This window comes from Rattus norvegicus, chromosome 11 (assembly GCF_036323735.1).
Source record: "Rattus norvegicus strain BN/NHsdMcwi chromosome 11, GRCr8, whole genome shotgun sequence".
NCBI classification, from domain to species: domain Eukaryota; kingdom Metazoa; phylum Chordata; class Mammalia; order Rodentia; family Muridae; genus Rattus; species Rattus norvegicus.
The window spans coordinates 82,133,581-82,155,011 of NC_086029.1; the positions used below are offsets into that span (position 1 = coordinate 82,133,581).

Below are 21,431 nucleotides of genomic sequence, written 5' to 3' on the forward strand. Positions count from 1 at the left end.
CACCCCCCACCCCCCGCGGTGGCAGTTCCTTCTAAGACGCCTGCTGAGTGCTGAGTCGCTGAGAGGCGAGGTCTCCATGTGACTTCAGTTTCCGTCCGTTCCTTCCGCAAGTGCTAAAATAATCTGATGCCCCAGAGCGAGTAGGCAGCGCGGCAGCGGCAACTGCTGTCCAGGAGGCCCGGGCCCTGGAGACGATGCGCCCCGCGGAGCCGCCTGGGCCTGCGGGAGCAGTGAGTATTTCGTGCGTGGGTTCACCGCCGAGCATCGCGAGCATCGCTGGGGTACTAGAGGTGGGCGAGCTGGAACCAGGATGGGTGGCGGGAGGTCAGGTGGCAGCCCCCCACCGCACCCCGCGCTCACGCTCAGGCTCATTGTGAAGTTGGATTTTCAGTATCCAGACTCCCCGCCTCTGGGCTGGATTTGGGGGCTACACCTTTGGTGTAGGTGGAAGTCTCGGGAACTCTTACAGCAGAGAGAGGAGGTGTGATGTGGGAGAAGCACGTAGGGCTTTACAATTAGCTATGGTTTAATTCCTGGCTCTTCAGGGAGAATGTGAACAGGTTAGAGAACTTTTCTGAGCCTCCCTGTTTTTCTCATCTACAAAATAGTTAGTGCTCCTTGCCTAGTCTCAGTGACCGGACATAATGAGAGGACGCTGTGAACACTCAGAAAACGGATGTTTGCATCGACTCTTTTGCCCCTCAACATAAATTGGGACCCATCATTTTCATCGGCAAAGGCACGGAAATTCATCTACAGTCCCACATACTTAACCAGGGTCTTCCCAGGGTCAGCTGTGTGTGTTGAACCAGAAGACAGCAAAAGCCCTTCTCCTGTAGCCTTCGTCCTAGGTTACTTGTACTGGGGGTGTTATTTGGTCCAGAGCTACGCAAGTGTCAGAGGGAGATTAGAGCCGGGCTCTCCTGACTCCTGTCCAGTGTTCTGCTGTGGCTTCTCCAGGCATAGACACACATCTATGAAACCACAGGCAGGAGCTGGGCAGGAAAAAGCACGGCTCTCCCAGCAGTTGCTAACCCAGTATCACTCTGCGGTGATGAACACGTGCCCCACTGTACCTAGGACTGGAGCAGACTAAGGAGGGTTTTCCAGTGTCTCTTTCTGCTACTGACTGTGAGGTACAGACTATTTTCATGGCTGTAGGTGTTTGAGGCCTGGGGACACCCCCCCATAGGCTCTATATGTGAGCCCCAGAATTCCTAGAGGGGGTTATAGATTCATGGACTCAGAAAAAAAAAACCATAAACAAAACAACAATAAAAACCCCTCAACACTTAGGTTAAAATAAAAACCAAACAGCCTCACAGAGAAGGTGTCTCCATTTGACTGGTCCCTCAAGGGAACTTTGGACAATGGAGCACATCCACTTGGAACTCTAGCTTCTAAGCTAATCCCACTGGTGTGACTTGTGAAGCAGGAGAAAAACTCTTTCTCCTCAGTGATGTAACTGTCCCAGGATAGATTCTCGGGGAGCTAGCTTCTGTACTGTGCCTAATATAAGGTTGTAACAGGACCAGCCTTCTTCATAGTCCTTATAACTGGAGTCAGGGCTTGGGCTCAGACTGAAAGAGAAAAACAAAACCCAGAGAAACAAAACCTGGACTTCTTAAGGAGGCATGGTTTGGTTGAACAGTAAAATGTACCCAACACCACTGAACTGCGGGCCTGAGAACGGCTAAGTAACGGTTTATGTGATAAACAGAGGAAGGAAGGGAGTGTGTGTGTGTTTCCCCCCAGAAGCAACCAAGCAATTGGTACCAGAAGCAGGAGAAATGAAGTTGCTAGACAGACTTTCCAGGACAAACAGAATCAGGGGCTGAGACCCAGCGGTCTGTGTCTTCAGTGTGTGATTTTAGCCTCAGCCAAGGGTACAAAGGAGGAAGTGGGATTTGCCCTGATTCTCACTTATCGAGGTGGGTATGAAGAACAAGGCTGGGACCAGTGATGTGCTCGGCATGGCCACAAAGTTCTGTGAGGTCCCTGGGGACTCCCCTTCTTCAGCCCCAGCCTTCACATTTACCACCCTCAGGCACTGCCCGTGGACTCCCCTTCAGTGCTACTGCCTGCTCGCTCTTACCTCTAAGAAAGATAACAATCTGGAGGGGATTTCTCTCAGGAGACAGCATTTGAGGCTCTGACTTTGCTTTCACACCGCCTTTTCTCAGCAAGCCCTAGATATCTCTGCTATCCCTGGGCTTTCCTGGCTTTCCTTGTCTTCCTTGGAGCTAAGACTGAGCTTTGACCCTCAGACTCCAGAGTCAGCTCTCTCTCTCCCTACCTGGCCTGGGGCCACCCACATCTTTCAACTCAAGACAAGTTAATGGTCCTTGTGGCCACCCCTAAGTACTTGAAACTTCTACGTGGGACTGTCCTCACTCACGCCTCAGTCTCCTCAATGTTGGTCTGACAGGTTTTCAAAATTTTGTGTTTATTTAACTAATGTGACTGACTAGAGGCCAGAAGATGTCATTGGATCCCCAGGAACTGGAGTTAACAATAGTTTTGAGTTGCCATGGGGGTGCTAGGAAGTGAACTGAAGTCCTCTGGAAGAGCAGCCAGTGCCCCTAACTGCTGAGCCATCTCTCTACCTCCACTTACAGGAATGTTGAAAGGGTTCCATCATTTTATATCCACTCTGAAGTATTTTGGAAGAGATGTACTGGTGACCGTAGGGTGTGTTTCTTTGTTTGCTGTTGATGACTGAACCCAGGTCCGTGTGCACGCCAGGTCAGAGTTCTTCCCCTGTTCTGCCTCTCACCCTTTTAACCTTTTGTTTTGAGAGCAGGCCATGAATTGCACAGGCTGGCCTCAAACTCACCGTCTTCCTCTCTCAGCCTCCTGAATGTTGGGATTGCAGCTATGTTCCACCGGGCCCAACTATTTTGGTAATTTTTTTCCTAAATATTTAATTTTACCTGTATTTGCATGTGTGCGAGGCTATGTGTGTGCACCACATGCATGCATGGATTCACAATCTCAGAAGAGGGCATCAAATCCTGTGGAACTGTATTTACATGCAGTCATGAAGCCCCATATGGGTGCTGGGGACTGAACCTAAGTCCTCTGCAAGAGCTACAAGCCCTCTTAGCCAGCGAGACTCTCTCTGACTCCATTTGTGCTGGGGTTTTCATTTGTTTGTTTAAGATTTATCTGTATTGATTTTTTAAAAAAGATTTATTTATTTTATTTATATAAGTACACTATAGTTGTCTTCAGACACACCAGAAGAGGGCATCAGATCTCATTACAGATGGTTGTGAGTCACTATGTGGTTGCTGGGAATTGAACTCAGGACCTCTGGAAGAGCAGTCAGTGCTCTTAACCACTGAGCCATCTCTCCAGCCCCATCTGTATTGATTTTTAATCGTTTGTGTGTCAGTGTGTCTGTGTGTGAGCCTGCATGTGCATGCAGGAGCCTATGGAGTGTGTGAGCCTCCGTGTGCATGCAGGAGCCTATGGATACTGGAAGCATTGAATCCTCTGGAGCTGGAGATGTTGTGAGCTACCAGATGTAGGTGCTCCTTGACATCTGTTTTTAAATATAATAACAATGACAATAATGATAACAACAAAACAATAATAAAAATGCTGGAAAGTGGTGGCGCACACCTTTAATCGCAGCACTCAGGAAGCAGAAGGAGAGAGGCTCTCTGAGTTTGAAGCCAGACCGGTCTACAGAGTAAGTTCCCGGACAACTAGGGCTACACAGAGAAACCCTTGAAACACCGTAAGTAAGTACATAAATAAATAATAAATAGCCTCTAATGTGCTACCGTGGGTTATCCCTTCAGCTGAGCTGTTAGGGTATACACAGGAGGGAGCTCCATCAAGGATAAATAGGGGTTTGGTAAAAGAAGACCACAGAGAGGGTCTTTCCTGCAGGGGAAACAGCTTGCGAAATGTGTGATTCAGTCGAGGACCACACTCGTCCCAGGGTGGCTTGGGGTTTGGGGAGTTGAGGTGGAGTTGATGCGGAACTCGCAGGCTTGATTGAGTTTGAACGCCCTCCTTTCTCCAGGCATTCAGCCACACCTCTCTGGGCCTTGGGTCTCACAAGGGACACCAGCATTTCTACTCCACTGTGCAGTTGTTAGGAGTCCCTGTCAGGTGGCGATCCTTTGTGCCTTCTTAAAAATTAGCCTCGGGGGCTGGGGATTTAGCTCAGTGGTAGAGCGCTTACCTAGGAAGCGCAAGGCCCTGGGTTCGGTCCCCAGCTCCGCAAAAAAGAACCAAAAAAAAAAAAAATTAGCCTCAAGTAATCTCTGTGGTCTCCGTGTATGGTGCCCTATAGACTCTGGGTAGTCACCTTCCCCAGGGAAGTCTAAGATTCCAGTGGCATTGCCAGGACTGAAAGGAGAGGGCATGGCTCCTTCGTCTTGGTTTTTCCTTCATACTGACTCTTTAGCACAGAAGGCCTTCGCTTCCCATTGGTTCACCAATACCTGGCTTCCCCGAGGCATATGTCTGCCTACTGAGTGGGACTGCTGAAGTCTGTGCTGGTATCTGTGGCTGTCCTGCTTCCTCTTGAAGAAGCACGGTGGCTGGCCTTCGTATTTCCAGAAGTCACCAGTGGGAACGAACTTGTGAAAGGAACAGAGAAACTAAAACAATGCAGGGTGAGCATCTGAAGAGATCAGGCATTTTCTCATATACAAGGGCGGGCTGGGGGGCACTCATGGTCAGCCACAGGGAGACACACAAGAGCCAGCTGTTATCTGTCAGTGGGAACGCACTTGTGAAAGGAACAGAGAAACTAATACAATGCAGGGTGAGCATCTGAAGAGATCAGGCATTTTCTCATATACAAGGGCGGGCTGGGGGGCACTCATGGTCAGCCACAGGGAGACACACAAGAGCCAGCTGTTATCTGTCAGTGGGAACGCACTTGTGAAAGGAACAGAGAAACTAATACAATGCAGGGTGAGCATCTGAAGAGATCAGGCATTTTCTCATATACAAGGGCGGGCTGGGGGGCACTCATGGTCAGCCACAGGGAGACACACAAGAGCCAGCTGTTATCTGTCAGTGGGAACGCACTTGCGTTTTTTTGACGATCTGTGGCTAGATGCATTCTGTGGTCATGGAAGGGACGAAGTGAGCTGACCTCTCTTGGTTTGGATGGGCTAGCCCTGACCACACGAGGAGCCAATTGACTCATCTGTGGCTCTGTGGAAATGGCATTCGAGCAGGTAGTAAGTGCTTGAAGCAGTCCCTATAGGAAGAGCTCAGTGTAGGGTAATGCTGACCTGTAGCCCTTAAGCCTCCATTCAAACAGAGGCTAGGGTAGAGCCTGGTCAGACCTGACACATTTGCTCAGGAGACATGAGCTCTGTATTTGACAAGTGCTTTGGTGCCATTCCACACAGTTCCCCAGGCTGGCTGCCCAACCCACTTCATCTTTTTGTTAAGATTTCCAACTCTGAAACAGACCTGAGTGGGCCCTTGGGAAATTGTGCTAGCCAGATGTTGCTCAACCTGACCCAAGCTAGAGTCATGTGGAAGAGGGAGCCTCAGTTGAGACAATGCCTCCACCAGATTGCCTGTAAGCAAGTTTGCGGGACATTTTCCTGATTAATGATTGACGTAGGAGGGCCCAGACTACTGTGGATAATGATGTCCCTGCGCAATTGTACTGGGTGCCACGAGAAAACAGGTCGAACCAGTCAGTGGTGGTGCACAGCTGTAATCCCAGCACTTGGGAGGCAGGGGCAGGTGGAGCTCTGTGAGTTCGAAACCAGCCTGGTCTACAGAGCTCACTCCAGGACAGCCAGGGCACACAGAGAAAGTGTCTCTAAAAATCTCCCACTCCACCCCTCCCCCCAAAGAAAGGAAAGAAAAAGAAAGGAGGAAAGGAGAGAAGGAAGGAAGGAAGGGAGGGAGGGAGGGAGGGAGGGAGGGAGGGAGGGAGGGAAGGAGGGAGGAAGGGAGGAAGGGAATAAGTCAAGCAAGTCATGGGGAGCAGGACAGGAAGCAGCACTCCTCTGTGGTCTCTGCTTCAGTCCTTGTCTCCTCTCCAGATTCCTACCTTGAAATAAGCCCTTTCCTCCTGAGTAGATTTTGGCTATGTTGTTTACGCAGAAATGTGGTGTTTCATAGTTAGAAACTAGCCAGAACAGAAATGCTACTTTTTATCAAAAGGGTGGCCAACTCCAAACTTTGAAAAAAAAATTATTTGCCGGGGGGGGGGGGGTCATATGCAGCCAACTTTCCCTTTTTCATGCAGAAGAAATGCCCTATGTTCAAGGGGCAGTATTCCCCTTCTTTTTTTTTTTTTTCTTTTTTTCTTTTTTTCGGAGCTGGGGTCCGAATCCAGGGCCTTGCGTTTGCTAGGCAAGCGCTCTACCACTGAGCTAAATCCCCAACCCCTAGTATTCCCCTTCAAATGCTCTCACTTCTTACCTGCTCTTCAGCCTGTGTCCCAGAAACCAACACAGCAGGGCCCCATAGCACAATCATCTGCTTTTGAAGGAATTGTCCTACTCTAGATATGTTTGAGCACAAGTCCCTTAACAGTGTGGGAGGGGCTGTCATGATGCTACTTTCTGAACATCTTTTAAAACTTAATCTAGATCTGGAGAGCTGGCTCAGCGGTTAAGAGCACTGACTGCTCTCCCAGAGGGCCTGAGTTCAATTCCCAGCAACCACATGGTGGCTCACAACCATTTGTAATGGGATCTGATGCCCTCTTCTGGCTACGGTGTACTCATACAAATAAGTCTTTAAAAAATCCTTAATCTAGTAACACCTGCACCACTGCTGGTCTCATTTTATGGGAGAAGAAACTTATTAGAATTAAGAATTGGAATTATTCTAATTAGAATTCTAATTAGAATCGGAATAATCGTATTATGAAGAATGCATTGTGAAAGTTGTCTCTCAAATGTTTTTAACCTCACATTCTTTTTTTTTAAAGTTTTATTTATTTTATGTATATGAGTACACTGCAGCTGTCTTCAGACACACCAGAAGAGAGCATCTAATCTCATTACAGATGGTTGTGAGCCACCATGTGGTTGCTGGGAATTGAAATCTGAAAGAGCAGTCAGTGCTCTTAACCACTGAGCCATCTCTCCAGCCCTCTTTATTTTTTTAATTTTGAAAAATTTCAAGTTATAGAAAGGTTAAATGAAAGTAAAACCATTTTTTAAAAGCACAATGTTAAATTGAGTAATTGGTTGACCAATTTAGGGAGCATTTTGCTTTTACCCTGACCAAGCCATTGAATGTAGGATTTCATATGTGTGTGTAGACGTGTGTATGCATGTGTATATATAATTAATAGTCAATAATACTCTCTTTGTGTTTTGATGGGGGTCTTGGTCTATATGAAGGGTATGTAGAACTCATGACACACAGTCCTCCTGTCTCAGCCTTGTGGGGTAATAAATGTGAATCATGACACTGGACAAGACTCTGACCCTTGGAGACTCTAAGTCAGTTGTTTTGTAGGGCATTACAGACAGGATACATCTGAGTTTTCATGTTGACTGGGTTCAGGGCATGCCCTCACACTTCGGGACTGTGAGGACAGAGGATTGTGTTACTTCCAAAGTTCAGGGCACTTGGATGGATGACTCTAGATGTGAATTTTGCTGAAGGCAGGAGTCCCGCTAATGGTGTGCTAAGACTCCAAGGGAACAAACCTGCCTGCCCAGAGCTTCCCCTGCTCTGTGGGACTGCTTGAAGTAGTCACAGTGGAGATGCTAACGCTCCTTGTGCTGTGGTCTGAGACCAGCTGCCCTCCCCTTGCTCCCAAGATCCTAGGTGCTACACAAAGGCAGACTTGCTTTCTCTCAGAGCCCTCTCTCTGCTGCATAGTCAGACCCTCTGTGAGCTGAGAGTGTCAACTTCCCCAGGTAGTGCTGTAACCTGCTTCTGATGACCCCTGCCTCCCAATCCATAACTTCTTATCTCTAATGCAAAATGCCTCTGACAGCTGCCTGGTTCTCCACAAAGCCCCATTCTTTAAGGCTTTTTAAATAAAGCTTCTCTGATTATTTGAGGAGAAAGCTCTTAACTATGTGGTAATGTATGTATGACACTTGCTGATGACTCCTTTAGCGAGGAGATTGCTTTCCTGGCAGCAGCTGGTATGGTGGTAACAGTTGGAAGGGTGGAGAGGTAAGGATGTCGTCCTGTGGTCCTGGGTACCAGGAAAGGGTTCCTGGGATTTTCTATGATAGCTGCACTGTTTATCCTGGCCCCTGCCGTGCTGTGTGTCTTGGGAACTTTCTGCAGGTGTGCAGTCTAGAAGAGTGTTCCCAGCCTGAGAAGTTGCTATTTTTAAAGTCTTTTACTTTCCCTCTATCATTTCATGCCGTGCACGCAGGACCTCACACACGTGCTTGTCTGCCACACCCTATTGCTGAGCTACACCCCGCCCAAGAACACCAGCCCTTTTTATCTTCCCTTTTGAGAGTCTCAGAAAGTTGACCAGACTGGCCTCAAAGTTGTGATCCTTCTGCCTCAGCCTCCTAAGTTGGCTGGAATTCAGAGCAGAAACCATCGCCTCTGGTTCTGTGTGTTTATGGGACACTGCTTCGAGGCCACTTTAATTTACATTGTTAGATATCAGAAAGGAAGCAGAGGTCACCTAGACTATTTCAATGGGAAATGACATGCATGAGATTGTCACAAAACCATGGAAGAAGCCCAACAGTAGCCCCTTGGCCATGCAGGAATCTGTACCCTAGGCAGGAGGGAGGAAGTGGTCCCAGAGTCTGGGGTTACCAGGAAAAGCTCAAGGGGAGAGGGAAGAGAGAGATATTTTGGATTCTCCACTCTCCTACCTGCTAACTTCCCAGCAGCGCTCCCAGTACCCTAAACGTGCTATGGGCCAGTTGCTACCAGGGCTTGGGGAGCAAGCAGAGCCTTCCCAGTTTGTCACAGGGAGCAGAGCAAGGCAAGGTGAGGTCATCATTTTGAGGATAGATAGCTGTTCACCAGCTCCAGTGTGTCCAAGGATCATCCTATTCTTTTCTTTAAAAAAAAATCTATTTTTGGTTATAACACATGTGTGTGGGTATGAACACATGCACAAGTGTGTGTGCATGTGTGTGTGTGAGTGAGTGTGCATGTGTGAGTGTGTGTGTGTGCGTGTGTGAGTGTGTGTGTGTACCCTGAGAGGCTAGAAGTGTTGGCTCTCCTGGAGCTGCAGCTGTAGGAGGTTGTGAGCCACATGGCATGGGTACTGGTAATCAAACTGGGTCCTCTGCAAAAGCAATGATCGTGATTAACCAACACTTCGGCCCCTCGTCTTGATCGTTAATACAGACTTTTAGAGCCAGCCTTCCTGGATAGATGCTATGTATCTAGTTGGTGTAGCAATGCAGCCATCCCTCTAGCTGTTCACGCCGCTGTCCTTTTTCTGTATCGTCACAGAGAAGATACATAAGGACAGCAACCACTCGAGCTGCTCGGCGCTATTTGGAATTCATAAATAATAATTAGGTCATTAGCGGCTTTCATGGTTAATGAAGCACTTTCACATACACCATCCCCTGCGGCTCACATAAAAGTCTGTGAGTGGATATCGCTGCTCCTGTTTTGCAGGAGGATTATCCAAGTCTTGGAGACTCCATACACATGATGGAGAATGGAGGCAGAATTTAAACTCTGGACTGTCAGGTTCCTAACTCTACAGTCTTTCTGACATTCTGTTACTTATGGCCAGATGTTGCCCTTATGGGCATGGCAAGATTTATTATTGTATGTGTGTGTGTGTTTGTGTGTGTGTGTGTGTATGTGTGTGTGTGTGTGTTTGTGAGCGTGAGCGTGCGTGTGTGCATGTATGTATGCATGTAATATGTATGTATGTATTCATGTGTGTATTTATGTATGTGTGCATGCATGTATGTATGTGTGTATGTATGTATGTGTGCGTGTGTATTTATGTATATACATGTGTGTATGTATGTGTATGTATGTATGTATGTATGTATCCTGGGCTAGTTGGCTGAGTTTAGGAGGATTTAAATTTTGTAAACATTTTGATATTTCACAAATTAAAATTACACTTGTGTGTGTGGCGGGCCAGGTTTATTTAACATGCCAGTCTGAAGCGTCCTCCAGCCTCGGAGAGCTGTATCTTGGCCTGCACACATTGAGATCTAGTGTGTCAGTATTCAGGGTACTGTGGCCCGTAGCAGCCCACGCACGACAGGAAGTGGAGAAGATTTACTGGGCTGACAATTCCCATCTCCCCATCTCTCCTCCGTCGTCAGCCGCAGGACGTTCAGTGAGATGAGAACATGATCGAGCGATTCTTTAGCGTCTTTAGCATTTACTAAGTTTGGCAACCTTCTCTCAGGATGGGCGGGGATCCCAAAGCTTCAGGGGCCCTTGTGTGTGTGGGAGGGTGCCGGGAGGACAGTGAGGACAGGAGTCCAGATGGCTCTACATATGCCATCTGTGCCCTGTGCTGGCCATGGAGTGATAATTCCTGCACATGTGCAGAAACGGAAAAGAGGGCCCTGGGCAGGATTCCCAGAGGCTAGCGAGGACAGATCCCAGATTGTTTCTGTGGAACAGGGATCTGACCTGGCCTGTAGCGATGGCTGAGGCTGATTTGTGTGGTTTCAGTTAGTTTTTCTGATAGTCTGGTTTCACTGGTGAGCATGCATATCTGTCCAAGATGTTAAACTACCCTTCAGGATGGGTAGACACGCTAAAAGAAAAGTAAAGAGGAGGAATGCAAAGGTGGCCCGTGTGTGTCGGCGGAAAGGTCAGTAAGTGTCACGGAAGGTGAGGGGGTTCTCGTTACCAGGGTGTGGCTGATCCAGGGAGAGACTGAAGAGCTGCCCTGTGGTCCTTCCTGGGGTGTCCAGGCAAGAACGGGGCAGATTATCTACATCAGGTTCTTGCTTCCGATAAGGCTAAAGAAGGGCAGGGATAGACCCTGGGCTGTTAGACCTCACACTTGGAGGGTTGTCCATGCAATCACATCTATAGGGGAAAGCCCCCCAGTTTCCCACTATGGAGGTCTCAGCCCTCGATACACGGTCCATTTGGAACCCTAGATAGACCAGTGTCATCCCTGGACCCCTATTCCCCTGGAATTCGTGAAGACCGTGCTGTTGCCTCTTCATTGGAGACTTCTGTTGCTACATGTATCATTTCAAGTCTTCCCAGGACTGCTGTTCAGACAAGGGGGCTGCAAGCATACTTTGGAATGTTGTAATCCATCCAAAGATTGCTTTTTCATTTTCTCAAGCTTTTTTCTTATCAAAGTGAAAACATGAACATTGTTTGTTTTTGAAAGGCCATATTTAAAAGAGGTAACGAATGTGATAGGCATATTTCTGAAATCCTCCTCCCCCTCCTCCTCCTCCCCCTCTTCCTCCTCCCCCTCCTCCTCCTCCCCCTCCTCCTCCTCCTCCTCCCCCTCCTCCTCCTCCTCCTCCTCCTCCTCTTCCTCCCCCTCCTCCCCCTCCTCCCCCTCCTCCCCCTCCTCCTCCCCCTCCCCCTCCTCCTCCCCCTCCTCCTCCTCCTCCTCCCCCTCCTCCTCCTCCTCCTTCTCCTCCTTCATATTTCAAGACAGGTTTTCTTTGTGTAGCCCTGGATGTCTAGAAACTCACTCTGTAGACCTGGCTGGCCTCAGACTCAGAGAGATCCTCCTGCCTCTGCCTCCTGAGCGCTAGGATTAAAGGTGTGCGCCACCACCACTACCTGGCCTAAAAGCCTTCTTTTAGCAAGATAATTGATATGTTTATGAGTCCAGAAGCTACGGTCAGTATTTCTATCCTAGTTTCTCCTTCTTTTGTCTATTCATTCATTCATTCACTCATTCATTCATTCATGGCGTATAACTTGAGCTCATGTATACCTCAGGTAGAGATGAGTTTCGGAGAGGAAGACTGCAGAATGGCAAAGCACAGAAAACTCTGTGACCTCAGCCCTGGTACTCAAGTCCTTTGCATTCCCCCATGTTGCCCCTTTGGGGTTTCAGAGGTCAGCCACCTGCCCATTAAATGGCATAGGCAAAACAAAATGAGTTCTTGCCCTTGGTCCTTGGTGTCAGCGAAAGGTTGACCGTGCTGGCTGACCTGAGAAATTTGAATAACCTGTGGTTTTCCACCTCCTTGTAGTTGTGGGCCTCTAAGACCAGACTCATGTGGGAGGCCTCCTTCTGCCCCGTGTTGAGCAGCCCTCATGGCTAATCTGTCTTACTCAGTTCTTCCTGCTCGTCCATCCACAGAGCTGCACCTGAGATGGAGTTCCTGCCCCTGTGGCTTTGCCTGGGTTTTCACTTCTTGATTGTGGAATGGAGGAGCGGACGTGGGACAGCTACTGCAGCTTCCCAAGGAGGCTGCAAGGTGGTGAGTTTCTCCTTGGGTTCGGATCTCTCCCTTGCCCCTGTCCTGATGAGGCCTCGTCTGCTCAGAAGGCAGATGACTTGTCAATTGAAGGAGACATGGAGTGAACGAGTCAGACCCAGTGTGTGCCTGCCCGGTACACAGTGTGCTTACTGCTCACTAGCAGGCGAGTTTTTAGCGCTTGGGAAGGACCGGAAGTCCCTGCCCCACTGTTTCCTATGTACCGAAGACAAGAGGCCCCAGAAACAGGCCTAGAGCAACTACCAAGAGGCTAAGCCTGTGGGCGACTGAGGTCCACGGGTGCTTCCAGAGTCACTGAGGGAAACACCAGCACCAGAGAAGTCCTGCCTTCAAGGTCATGTGAGAGCCAACAAAGATGGCTTCAGCAGCCCCGCAGAGAACGTGTACCCAAATGGTGCTGTAGAGCAGGTGCCCACGACCAAGCTTAAGACTCTGAAAACTCAGAGGTGGAGCGTCGTGAGCCGTTTGAAGGCTTCTTGGTTGCACAAGGAGATAGATTTAGTTCATCGCTGAGGTCGATTCTAGGAATTTGCCTATAATTGAAGGTTATCAAACATCTGTTTGAGAACCACGTGCCTATTAATGCATTCCTCAAGCCCAAGAACTGGAAAGACAAACCGGAAGCCAGAGTCAATACTTATATTCAGGACCTTTTTCAGTGGATTTGGTGCTAGGTAAAGACAGTGTTCGTAACATTGATTAATCTTTTTTTTTTTTTAAGATTTATTTATTTCATTTATATGAGTACACTAGCTGTTTTCAAACACACCAGAAGAGGGCATCAGATCCCATCACAGATGGTTGTGAGCCACCATGTGGTTGCTGGGAATTGAACTCAGGACCTCTGGAAGAACAGTCAGTGCTCTTAACCTGTGAGCCATCTCTCCAGCCCAACATTGATTAATCTTAAAGATGGTGGCTATCGTGCTTCTAACCTGCTCGTGGTAACCAGTAACCACTGTGCTTGAGGACACTCCAATATGATAAGGTCACCAACCAGTCAGCCTGGACTTAAATCCTAACTCCAATACTGCTTAGCTGGTGATACAAAACCACTCTGAGCCAGTTTCTCCATCTGTAAGGTAGAAGTAATAATATCTGCTGGTCATGGTGGCACATGCCTGACAACCCAGTACTCCAGACATGGAGACAGGAGGGTCAAGTGTTCAAGGCCAGTCTCAGTTACATTTCAAGTTAAAGGCCAGTGTGGGCTACAGGAGGCTATCAATGATGATGACAACAATAATGATTTCTGCTAATGGTATCATGACACTGGGCTGTTGTGGTGATCAAATGCATTTATAACAAGCCCTGAGGACGATGCCTGATGTGCAGTGAGTGCCATGTGCCATTCCAAGTATCATTAGTACGTTATCAGTGTCAACCCAGCCCTCTGGCTCTAACTCCACCGTAGCTATGTGCGGTCACTAGGCATAGGAAGGGAAGGGAGCAAAGTATGGGTTATTCAGCTGCTTCTCGGGGCTCAGTCTGGACTCTGCTTGGAGGGATGTGGTAGGGACTTGACCATCAAAGAGGTCAAGCAGTGGTTTCCTCTGGCTGTTACGATTTGAGGCGTCTGCAAGTTCAGGCATTCGTCTCCGTTGCTCTTCATTACGTGAGCTGTTCAACCTTAGCATAAAATGGGCATGGTAAAGTTGTCTGTGGGCTCGGGTGGCCACACCGTGTCCTTTGCAAGACTTTGGTGGATCCGTGGGAATCAAGTCTGATCCCCCTTTGACTAGAGCAACTGTGGAGGAACAGGCTCCATTACAGGCTGAGGCAAGCCTCTAAGCACAGTGATCTCCAGAGGCCTCAGGAAAATAGATACACCTGTCTCTCAGTGCAGAGATTCAATTTATTAAAACGTCAGTTCTCCACGCATTAATGCAACCCCAATGTTAATGCAGTAGGCCTTGGGAGGGACAGTCCAGGTAGGAAGGAACCTGAAAAATTCATTCTAATGTCTATGCTGAAATTAATAAAAACAAACCCTCAAGTGTTCAACAATAAGCAGCCTAATTAATTAACACATGCTGGTAATTACAGCTGACATGCTAAGCTAACACTTATTAGCTATAATAAATGTGATTTGCATATATAATCATACTTAATCCTTGAAAAAAAATTCTATAAGAAAATTACAAGCATAATGGTTAGTGACTTTTCTCTGAGAGGGAGACTTGAGATTATCTGAGGGTCTTTATTTTATTTTTCTTCCTTCCTTCCTTCCTTTCTTTCTTTCTTTCTTTTGTTTGTTCGTTTGTTTGGTTTTTTTTCTTTTTTTTTCTTTCCTTTTTTTTTTTTTTTTTTTTTTTTTGGAGTTGGGGTCTGAACCCAGGGCCTTGAGCTTGCTAGGCAAGCGCTCTACCACTGAGCTAAATCCCCAACCCCTATTTATTTATTGAGACAGGGTCTTCCTATATAGTCCTGGCTGGCCTGGAACTCTCTATGTAGTCCAGATTGCCTCAAGCTCACAGAGATTCTCCTGTCTCCATTGGTCCTGGGGTTAAAGGCCTGTGCCACCACGCCCAATTTCTTTTTGTTTTTGTCTTGTTTTTTTATTTATATTCTTCAATATCGCATCAACGTTTTAGTTATATAGGTTTTATTTTAGTAACCAGATAAGGAATTTGAATCTGTAAGAGGTAGGCGTTATTTGAACAGGCAGATAAAGAATTTAAAACTGCAAGAGGTTAGTTGGTTCCTTGCTCAGGGTCAAATTAACATACCGCAGAGTAGAACTTCATTCAGAGCGAGTGCTAGCTGGGCATCTTTGTTTTAACCACCGTATCTTCCAAGAGTAAGACCACTTATGCAACCTCATTCCACTTTGTCTTAGAGATGGGCCTTTGGTACTCGACGGCCGCGTCCTCCTGACCAGCCTGCAGAAAGTGATGGCTGTGCTCTTCTTAACGTTCTTTTTTCTGGACATCTAACTAATACCTTCCGGCTAGCTGATTGCTTTTGCTAACAATATTTCTGTGCATAAGCCTCACGTGTTTTTGGACCTAGGTCGACCGAGTCGCTGACTGCCGCAGTCTGAACCTCGCTTCAGTACCCAGCGGCCTCCCGGCCCATTCCCGGATGCTCGTTCTGGATGCCAACCCTCTCAGGGTTCTGTGGAATCATTCCCTCCAGGCCTACCCACGCCTGGAGGACCTCAGCCTGCACAGCTGTCACCTGGACCGTATCAGCCACTGGGCCTTCCATGAGCAAGGCCACTTACAAAACCTGGTTCTGGCAGACAACCGCCTCTCCGAGAACTACAAGGAGTCGGCCACAGCTCTCCACACCCTGCTGCGACTTCGAAGACTGGACTTGTCTGGAAACTCCCTGACAGAAGACATGGCAGCTCTCATGCTTCAGAACCTCTCCTCATTGGAGGTCGTGTCCTTGGCAAGAAATACCCTCATGAGGCTCGACGACTCTGTCTTCGAGGGCCTGGAGCGCCTCGTGGAGCTGGATTTGCAGAGAAACTACATCTTTGAGATCGAGGGCGGTGCGTTTGACGGCTTGACTGAGCTGAGGCGTCTCAACCTTGCCTACAACAACCTCCCCTGCATCGTGGACTTCAGCCTCACACAGTTGCGGTTCCTCAACGTCAGTTACAACATCCTGGAGTGGTTCCTGGCAGCCAGGGAAGAGGCGGCCTTCGAACTGGAGATACTGGACCTGTCTCACAACCAGCTGCTCTTCTTCCCGCTCCTGCCTCAGTGTGGCAAGCTGCACACGCTCCTGCTGCAGGACAACAGCATGGGCTTCTACAGGGAGCTTTACAACACCTCCTCCCCACAGGAGATGGTGGCCCAGTTCCTTCTCGTGGATGGTAATGTTACTAATATCACAACCGTCAGCCTCTGGGAGGAGTTCTCCTCCAGCGACCTGTCAGCGCTTCGCTTCCTGGACATGAGCCAAAACCAGTTGCGGCACCTGCCGGATGGTTTCCTGAAGAAAACGCCTTCCCTTTCCCACCTGAACCTCAACCAAAATTGCCTGACGAAGCTCCACATTCGGGAGCACGAGCCGCCGGGAGCGCTCACTGAGCTGGATCTGAGCCGCAACCAGCTGGCAGAACTGCACTTGGCCCCTGGGCTCACTGGTTCCCTCAAGAACCTCAGAGTGTTCAACCTGAGCTCCAACCAGCTCCTGGGAGTCCCCACTGGCCTTTTCCACAGCGCCAGCAGCATCACTACACTTGACATGAGCCACAATCAGATCTCACTTTGTCCCCAGACAGTGCCCTTAGACTGGGAGGAGCCCTCCAGTTGTGTGGATTTCAGAAACATGGCCTCTTTGAGGAGCCTTTCTCTGGATGGCTGTGGGCTGAAGGCATTACAAGACTGCCCATTCCAGGGGACCTCCCTCACTCATTTAGATCTGTCTAGCAACTGGGGGATTCTGAATGGGAGCGTCAGCCCTCTCTCGGCTGTTGCCCCTACATTACAGGTCCTGTCTCTCAGGAACGTGGGCCTTGGTTCTGGCGCTGCAGAGATGGACTTCTCTGGGTTTGGGAATCTGAGGGAGTTGGATCTGTCAGGAAATTCCCTGACCAGCTTCCCCAAGTTCAAGGGCAGTTCGGCCCTGCAGACTCTCGACCTCCGCAGAAACTCTCTCACAGCCCTACCTCAGAGGGTTGTGTCGGAGCAGCCTCTGAGGGGTCTGCAGACCATCTACCTCAGCCAGAACCCTTATGACTGCTGTGGGGTGGAGGGATGGGGGGCCCTGCAGCACTTCAAGACTATTGCGGACCTGTCCATGGTCACTTGCAACCTCTCTTCCAAGATCATTCGTGTGGTAGAGCTGCCAGAGGGCATACCTCAGGACTGTAAGTGGGGGCAGGTGGACACTGGTCTATTCTACCTCGTGCTCATTCTGCCCAGCTGCCTCACCCTGCTGGTGGCCAGCACCGTCATCTTCCTCACTTTTAAGAAGCCTTTGCTTCAGGTCATCAAGAGCCGCTGTCACTGGTCCTCCATATACTGACCCGGGTGCCAAGGTTAGAGACTTGGTTTGTCTCTCGAGGATGCGTCTCTCCACTGGGTCTTCACTTGTTCAGGGGTCAAGTGTGGTGCGTTGAAGGTCAAACTAAAATTTGAATGAGTTCCATCTGCAGTCCCATTAACTTCTCTCGTCCTTGTGATTTATCCTCATTGTCCTGGTGAAATATTTATTAAATGACATTCTGTGAGAATAAAGGGTGCGTCTTATAAATATTTTAAAAATCAAATGCATCTTGTGTGATGTTCTTCAGTGGTTCCTCTTGGGTTATTTTTCAGTGATCTTTCTTTAGGGTCATTTATGCAGGCAAAGGGTGACAGTCTGGTGCCCCCTGACAACAAATACACCTCCTTTTTTTTTCTTTTTCTTTTTTAAAATATTTATTTATTATGTATACATCATACAGCTTTCTGCCTGCGTGTGTGCCTGCAGGCCAGAAGATGACCCCAGATCTCATTATAGATGGTTGTGAGCCACCATGTGGTTGTTGGGAATTGAACTCAGGACCTTTGGAAGAGCAGTCAGTGAGCCCCCAAATACATCTCCTATTGCATGTCCCAGGAGGGTGAGTGCCAGCATCCTGGAGATTTACCCAGGACAAGAATCTCAAGGTACTGCTGAAGAATCTGGCACCAGATGAGAAGTCTTCACTGTAGTGATGGCTGATTGCCACAGCGGCGAGAGGAAGAAAAGGGCTGTGGTAGGACCCTTTCCAGATGCCCTGGGTTCACATCTGGAGTCTCTAACATGACATAATACTTCCACTGACAAGCTAAGAGAAGAGTAACTCAGCCTGGTTTTGCCCTGTCTGTGACCCACGGACTGGGCTTGCTCTGAGGGAAAACAGGAATATGCAGAAAGGAAGGAAACCCAAGCCTCCTCCCTATGGATTCCCCACTCCACCTCACCCATGTTAGCAACGTTCAACCTCTGTGCTCACCAAAGAGGAAAACAATGGTCCTGACTTGGCAAAGCGGATGTTTCCCTTGAATGTTCTTCCCAGCTGTTTCTGAAAGGCCCCACATTCCATGGCATTGGTGGCAACTCTTAGATGGCATTAGACTTTGCCCTTAGAGTCACCCACCTTTCCTATCATCCAGCACAACCTTTGCCTAGTGCTTCTACCCCTCACACTGCCTTGAAGCCTCTGTTCAGATAGGCAAGCTCTGTCAGCCACTGCTCACAAAACCAGGCTCCCGTAACCTCCCGCTCACATGACCCATTCCCTGGGGCCCTGCTATTTGCCAGAGTGATAACCAGCTTCTCAGACAAAGAAACTTAATCTGTGCTTGGTCTTGAGTTGTTAGCCTGCCAAGCTTTAGTCCAGTTGGTGCTTTGGGGATCTCCCAACGAATGCTTGATCCTACCTGATCAAAGCATCGTGAGAATTTAAGCAACAGGATCCTGGGAGGTTCTGAGCTCTCTGGGGAGGCTGAGGATCCGTCTCAGAAGGCAGCTGGGAGCAGAGGATGGTGTGTTAGCATTGGTGCCACCATGTAAACGCAATGATTTTGAGAATGTGGCCGAAGCCATCCGTTAATCCTGGATCCACAGTTCATGCTACTGCCAGGGCCACAGGGTTAATGTCACAACCACCAGCTACTGCCTAATAAATGTCCCATAAATTCTCCTGTGCCACCAGGTGAACTCAAGTGCATGGCTAACTGACTGTAGGTCCCCTAGGTCCTGTAGGTCCCATGACTGGCTGCCAACAGGATGCGCACGGAGCACGTGATGTGCCCCTAGGTGGGATACTTTGCCAACAACGATCTGTGCCTCTTGCAGATGCTCATATTAGACAGAGTCTCCCAACACAGGAGAGAAGAAAGATGCCATAAAGACCAAAAGAGGAGCCGAGAACCGTCACACATTTTTAGGCCGACATGTATGTCTTAGCAGAAGGCTTCTAGAAGTGGGTTCTTGGCATAAAGGATTGACTCAAATGATGGAAACTTCGAAGGGAATTTCAGTCTTTTGGGGGAGACATTTGGGGTCTGAGAGGCCCTTTGAAGCTCTCCTTAAGTCATAACCACTATTCCTAGGAACCAGCAGGCAGGACCTCAGTTTCAGAATTTGGAAGCCCTGCAACTATCTGTGGCTTCAGAAGACTCTGACTGTCCTGCTAAGTTTGTTCTATCACGAGTGTCTGAAGGCTTTTTTCGTGAAGTTTGGCTGGTGCTGGTGGACTTTCGAAAAAGAATAATTGTAATTGTAATCATGTGTGTATGTGTGGGTGTAAGCGTGTGAGACAGGAGCTAGTGAAGAGTAGAAGTCTTAGACCCCCCTCCCCCGAACTAGTGTTGGAGGTGGTTGTGAGTCACCTGATGTGGCTTCTGGAAACCCAACTCCAGTCTCCCACGGGAGCAACACACCCTTTCTCCCTTTCTCCTCCCCCTCTGCCCCTTCCCATGGCAACTCCCCTGGTCTCAATTCTTGGGGCTGAGAACAGTTCCCCAATAAGCCTGCCTTTAATATATTCTAATCTGGCTTAAATTGGCTCATTTCACCACAGCAGAGGACAAGTAAGCTACCAACACCCTTTTCCTTAGCCCCACTGTCTGCTCCCTGAGCCATCGCAACACCCACATTCTTTTGGCTAGAAACCATGGTAAATTTGGGTAAAGTTTAAGTCAATTCATAATATGATGAGATAGGCCAGCTATTCGTAGCCATCTACTTCCTCAAGTCCACCCGTAACGCAGAGAGAAGCCACCTTTGGGGTTGGCCTTCCTGGCTCTTTTCTTAGCATTCTGTGGCTTTTGGATGCAAATTGTAGGGTTTTTCCAAGCTGGTATTACTAAATAAGGAACTTTACCACTCGAGGTACCCATAGGAACCAAATAGGACATTCAAGCAAGAGCAGAACCCCAAGGCACTCCCAAGGGATGGTTTACAAAGTGGCAGTTAGGGAAAGGCATCCCAGAAAGGACAAAGCACCTACACAGGGCCGGTGACACAGAATTGCTACTCAGCCCTAGGCCCATAGAGTAGAGACCAGGAGAGTCAGGGGCCTAGATGCCAGGCAGAGGTGTGAGTTTAACAGACCACCCTGAGAGAAGTGTGCAGCCAGCCCAAGGTAAGTCCACAGGGAGAAGTCTGGAAATCCCTGTCTCCCCTCCAGACTGCTGAGGTTCCTATTTAACCAAACCAGCCTTCCAGGTGGGGTGGACCACAGAGCTGGAGTTGCAGAGGGAATTATATGGCACACGGAGTAAACATAAAGTGTGCTGTGAATGGATAGAAGACCAGATGGAATCAAACTAAGGGCCATACAATTCCTCGCAATCAGGGTCTGTTAGACCTCAGCAGATCTCTAATAACGCACTCAGTACTTCTAGAAAGACCTCCTCCAGCTTTGGCCTTGTGACTGACTGTCAAAGTCTGAATGGCTATGAATTGTGCCAATGAAGAAGCCTTCCATTTTCTCCTGTATTCTGAATGTTCTCGCATCTGAGTATTCTGGCATGTGGCAACTTCCCACCCACAGTCTGGCTATGTAGGAGATCTCAGGCAAACAGCCATTTGGGTCCTACCAGAGAGCTCTGGGAACAGGCTTTGAGGTTCTCCTGTCTCCAGTGTACTCTTAGAAAAGGGAACAGAGAGAAAAGAAGGAGGGGGAGTAGGAGGAAGAGGAGGAAGAAGAGAGACCAAAGTGTCTAGATTATATAGGGAAGAGCCTTTGGGGGAAGGGCAGCCCCTGGGCTGGAAAGTTCACGGTTTGGGGCAGGGAATGCCAGGTGGGATGCCCTGAGTGATGCTGGGAGAACCTGGAGGGCAGGTCTGCTTTGATATGTAAAATATGCACCTCAGACCCTTGTACCAGAGTCTGAACCAAACAGGAGTTACTGAAAATACTCTCTGTGGCTGGAGAGATGGTTTATGTGAGGGACACAGTAAAGAAGCAACCCAAACGGCTGCAGTTGTATTGTGGATAAGAAAGAGGGAGCAGGGGTTGGGGATTTAGCTCAGTGGTAGAGCACTTGCCTAGCAAGCGCAAGGCCCTGGGTTCAGTCCCCAGCTCCGGAAGGAAAAAAAAAAAAAGAGGGAGCATCCAGAGGGAACTGGAAGATTCCAGAGCCA

At 48.7% G+C, this 21,431-nt stretch overlaps 1 protein-coding gene across 2 annotated transcripts; it reads left to right on the plus strand.

Annotated features, from left to right (window-relative positions):
* Window positions 1-27: 27 nt before the first annotated feature.
* Nrros (negative regulator of reactive oxygen species) lies at window positions 28-17,580 on the plus strand. Of its 2 annotated transcripts, none has more exons than XM_006248448.5 (3): window positions 28-230; window positions 12,215-12,335; window positions 15,366-17,580. In XM_006248448.5, the coding sequence occupies exons 2-3, from the start codon at window positions 12,228-12,230 to the stop codon at window positions 17,334-17,336; spliced, it is 2,079 nt and encodes a 692-aa protein (XP_006248510.1). In that variant the 5' UTR covers window positions 28-230; window positions 12,215-12,227; the 3' UTR covers window positions 17,337-17,580. The 2 variants fall into 2 exon arrangements, with proteins under 2 accessions (XP_006248510.1, NP_001020166.1); NM_001024995.1 differs by having other exon boundaries at window positions 145-290.
* Window positions 17,581-21,431: the final 3,851 nt, after the last annotated feature.

What these genes read in the sequence shown, in the direction of transcription:
- Nrros (XM_006248448.5), top strand. Translation starts at nt 12,228, where the DNA reads ATGGAGTTCCTGCCCCTGTGGCTTTGCCTGGGTTTTCACTTCTTGATT. An exon ending in CCCAAGGAGGCTGCAAGGTG is followed by an intron (nt 12,336 to 15,365) that starts GTGAGTTTCTCC and finishes TTTTGGACCTAG; the next exon opens with GTCGACCGAGTCGCTGACTG.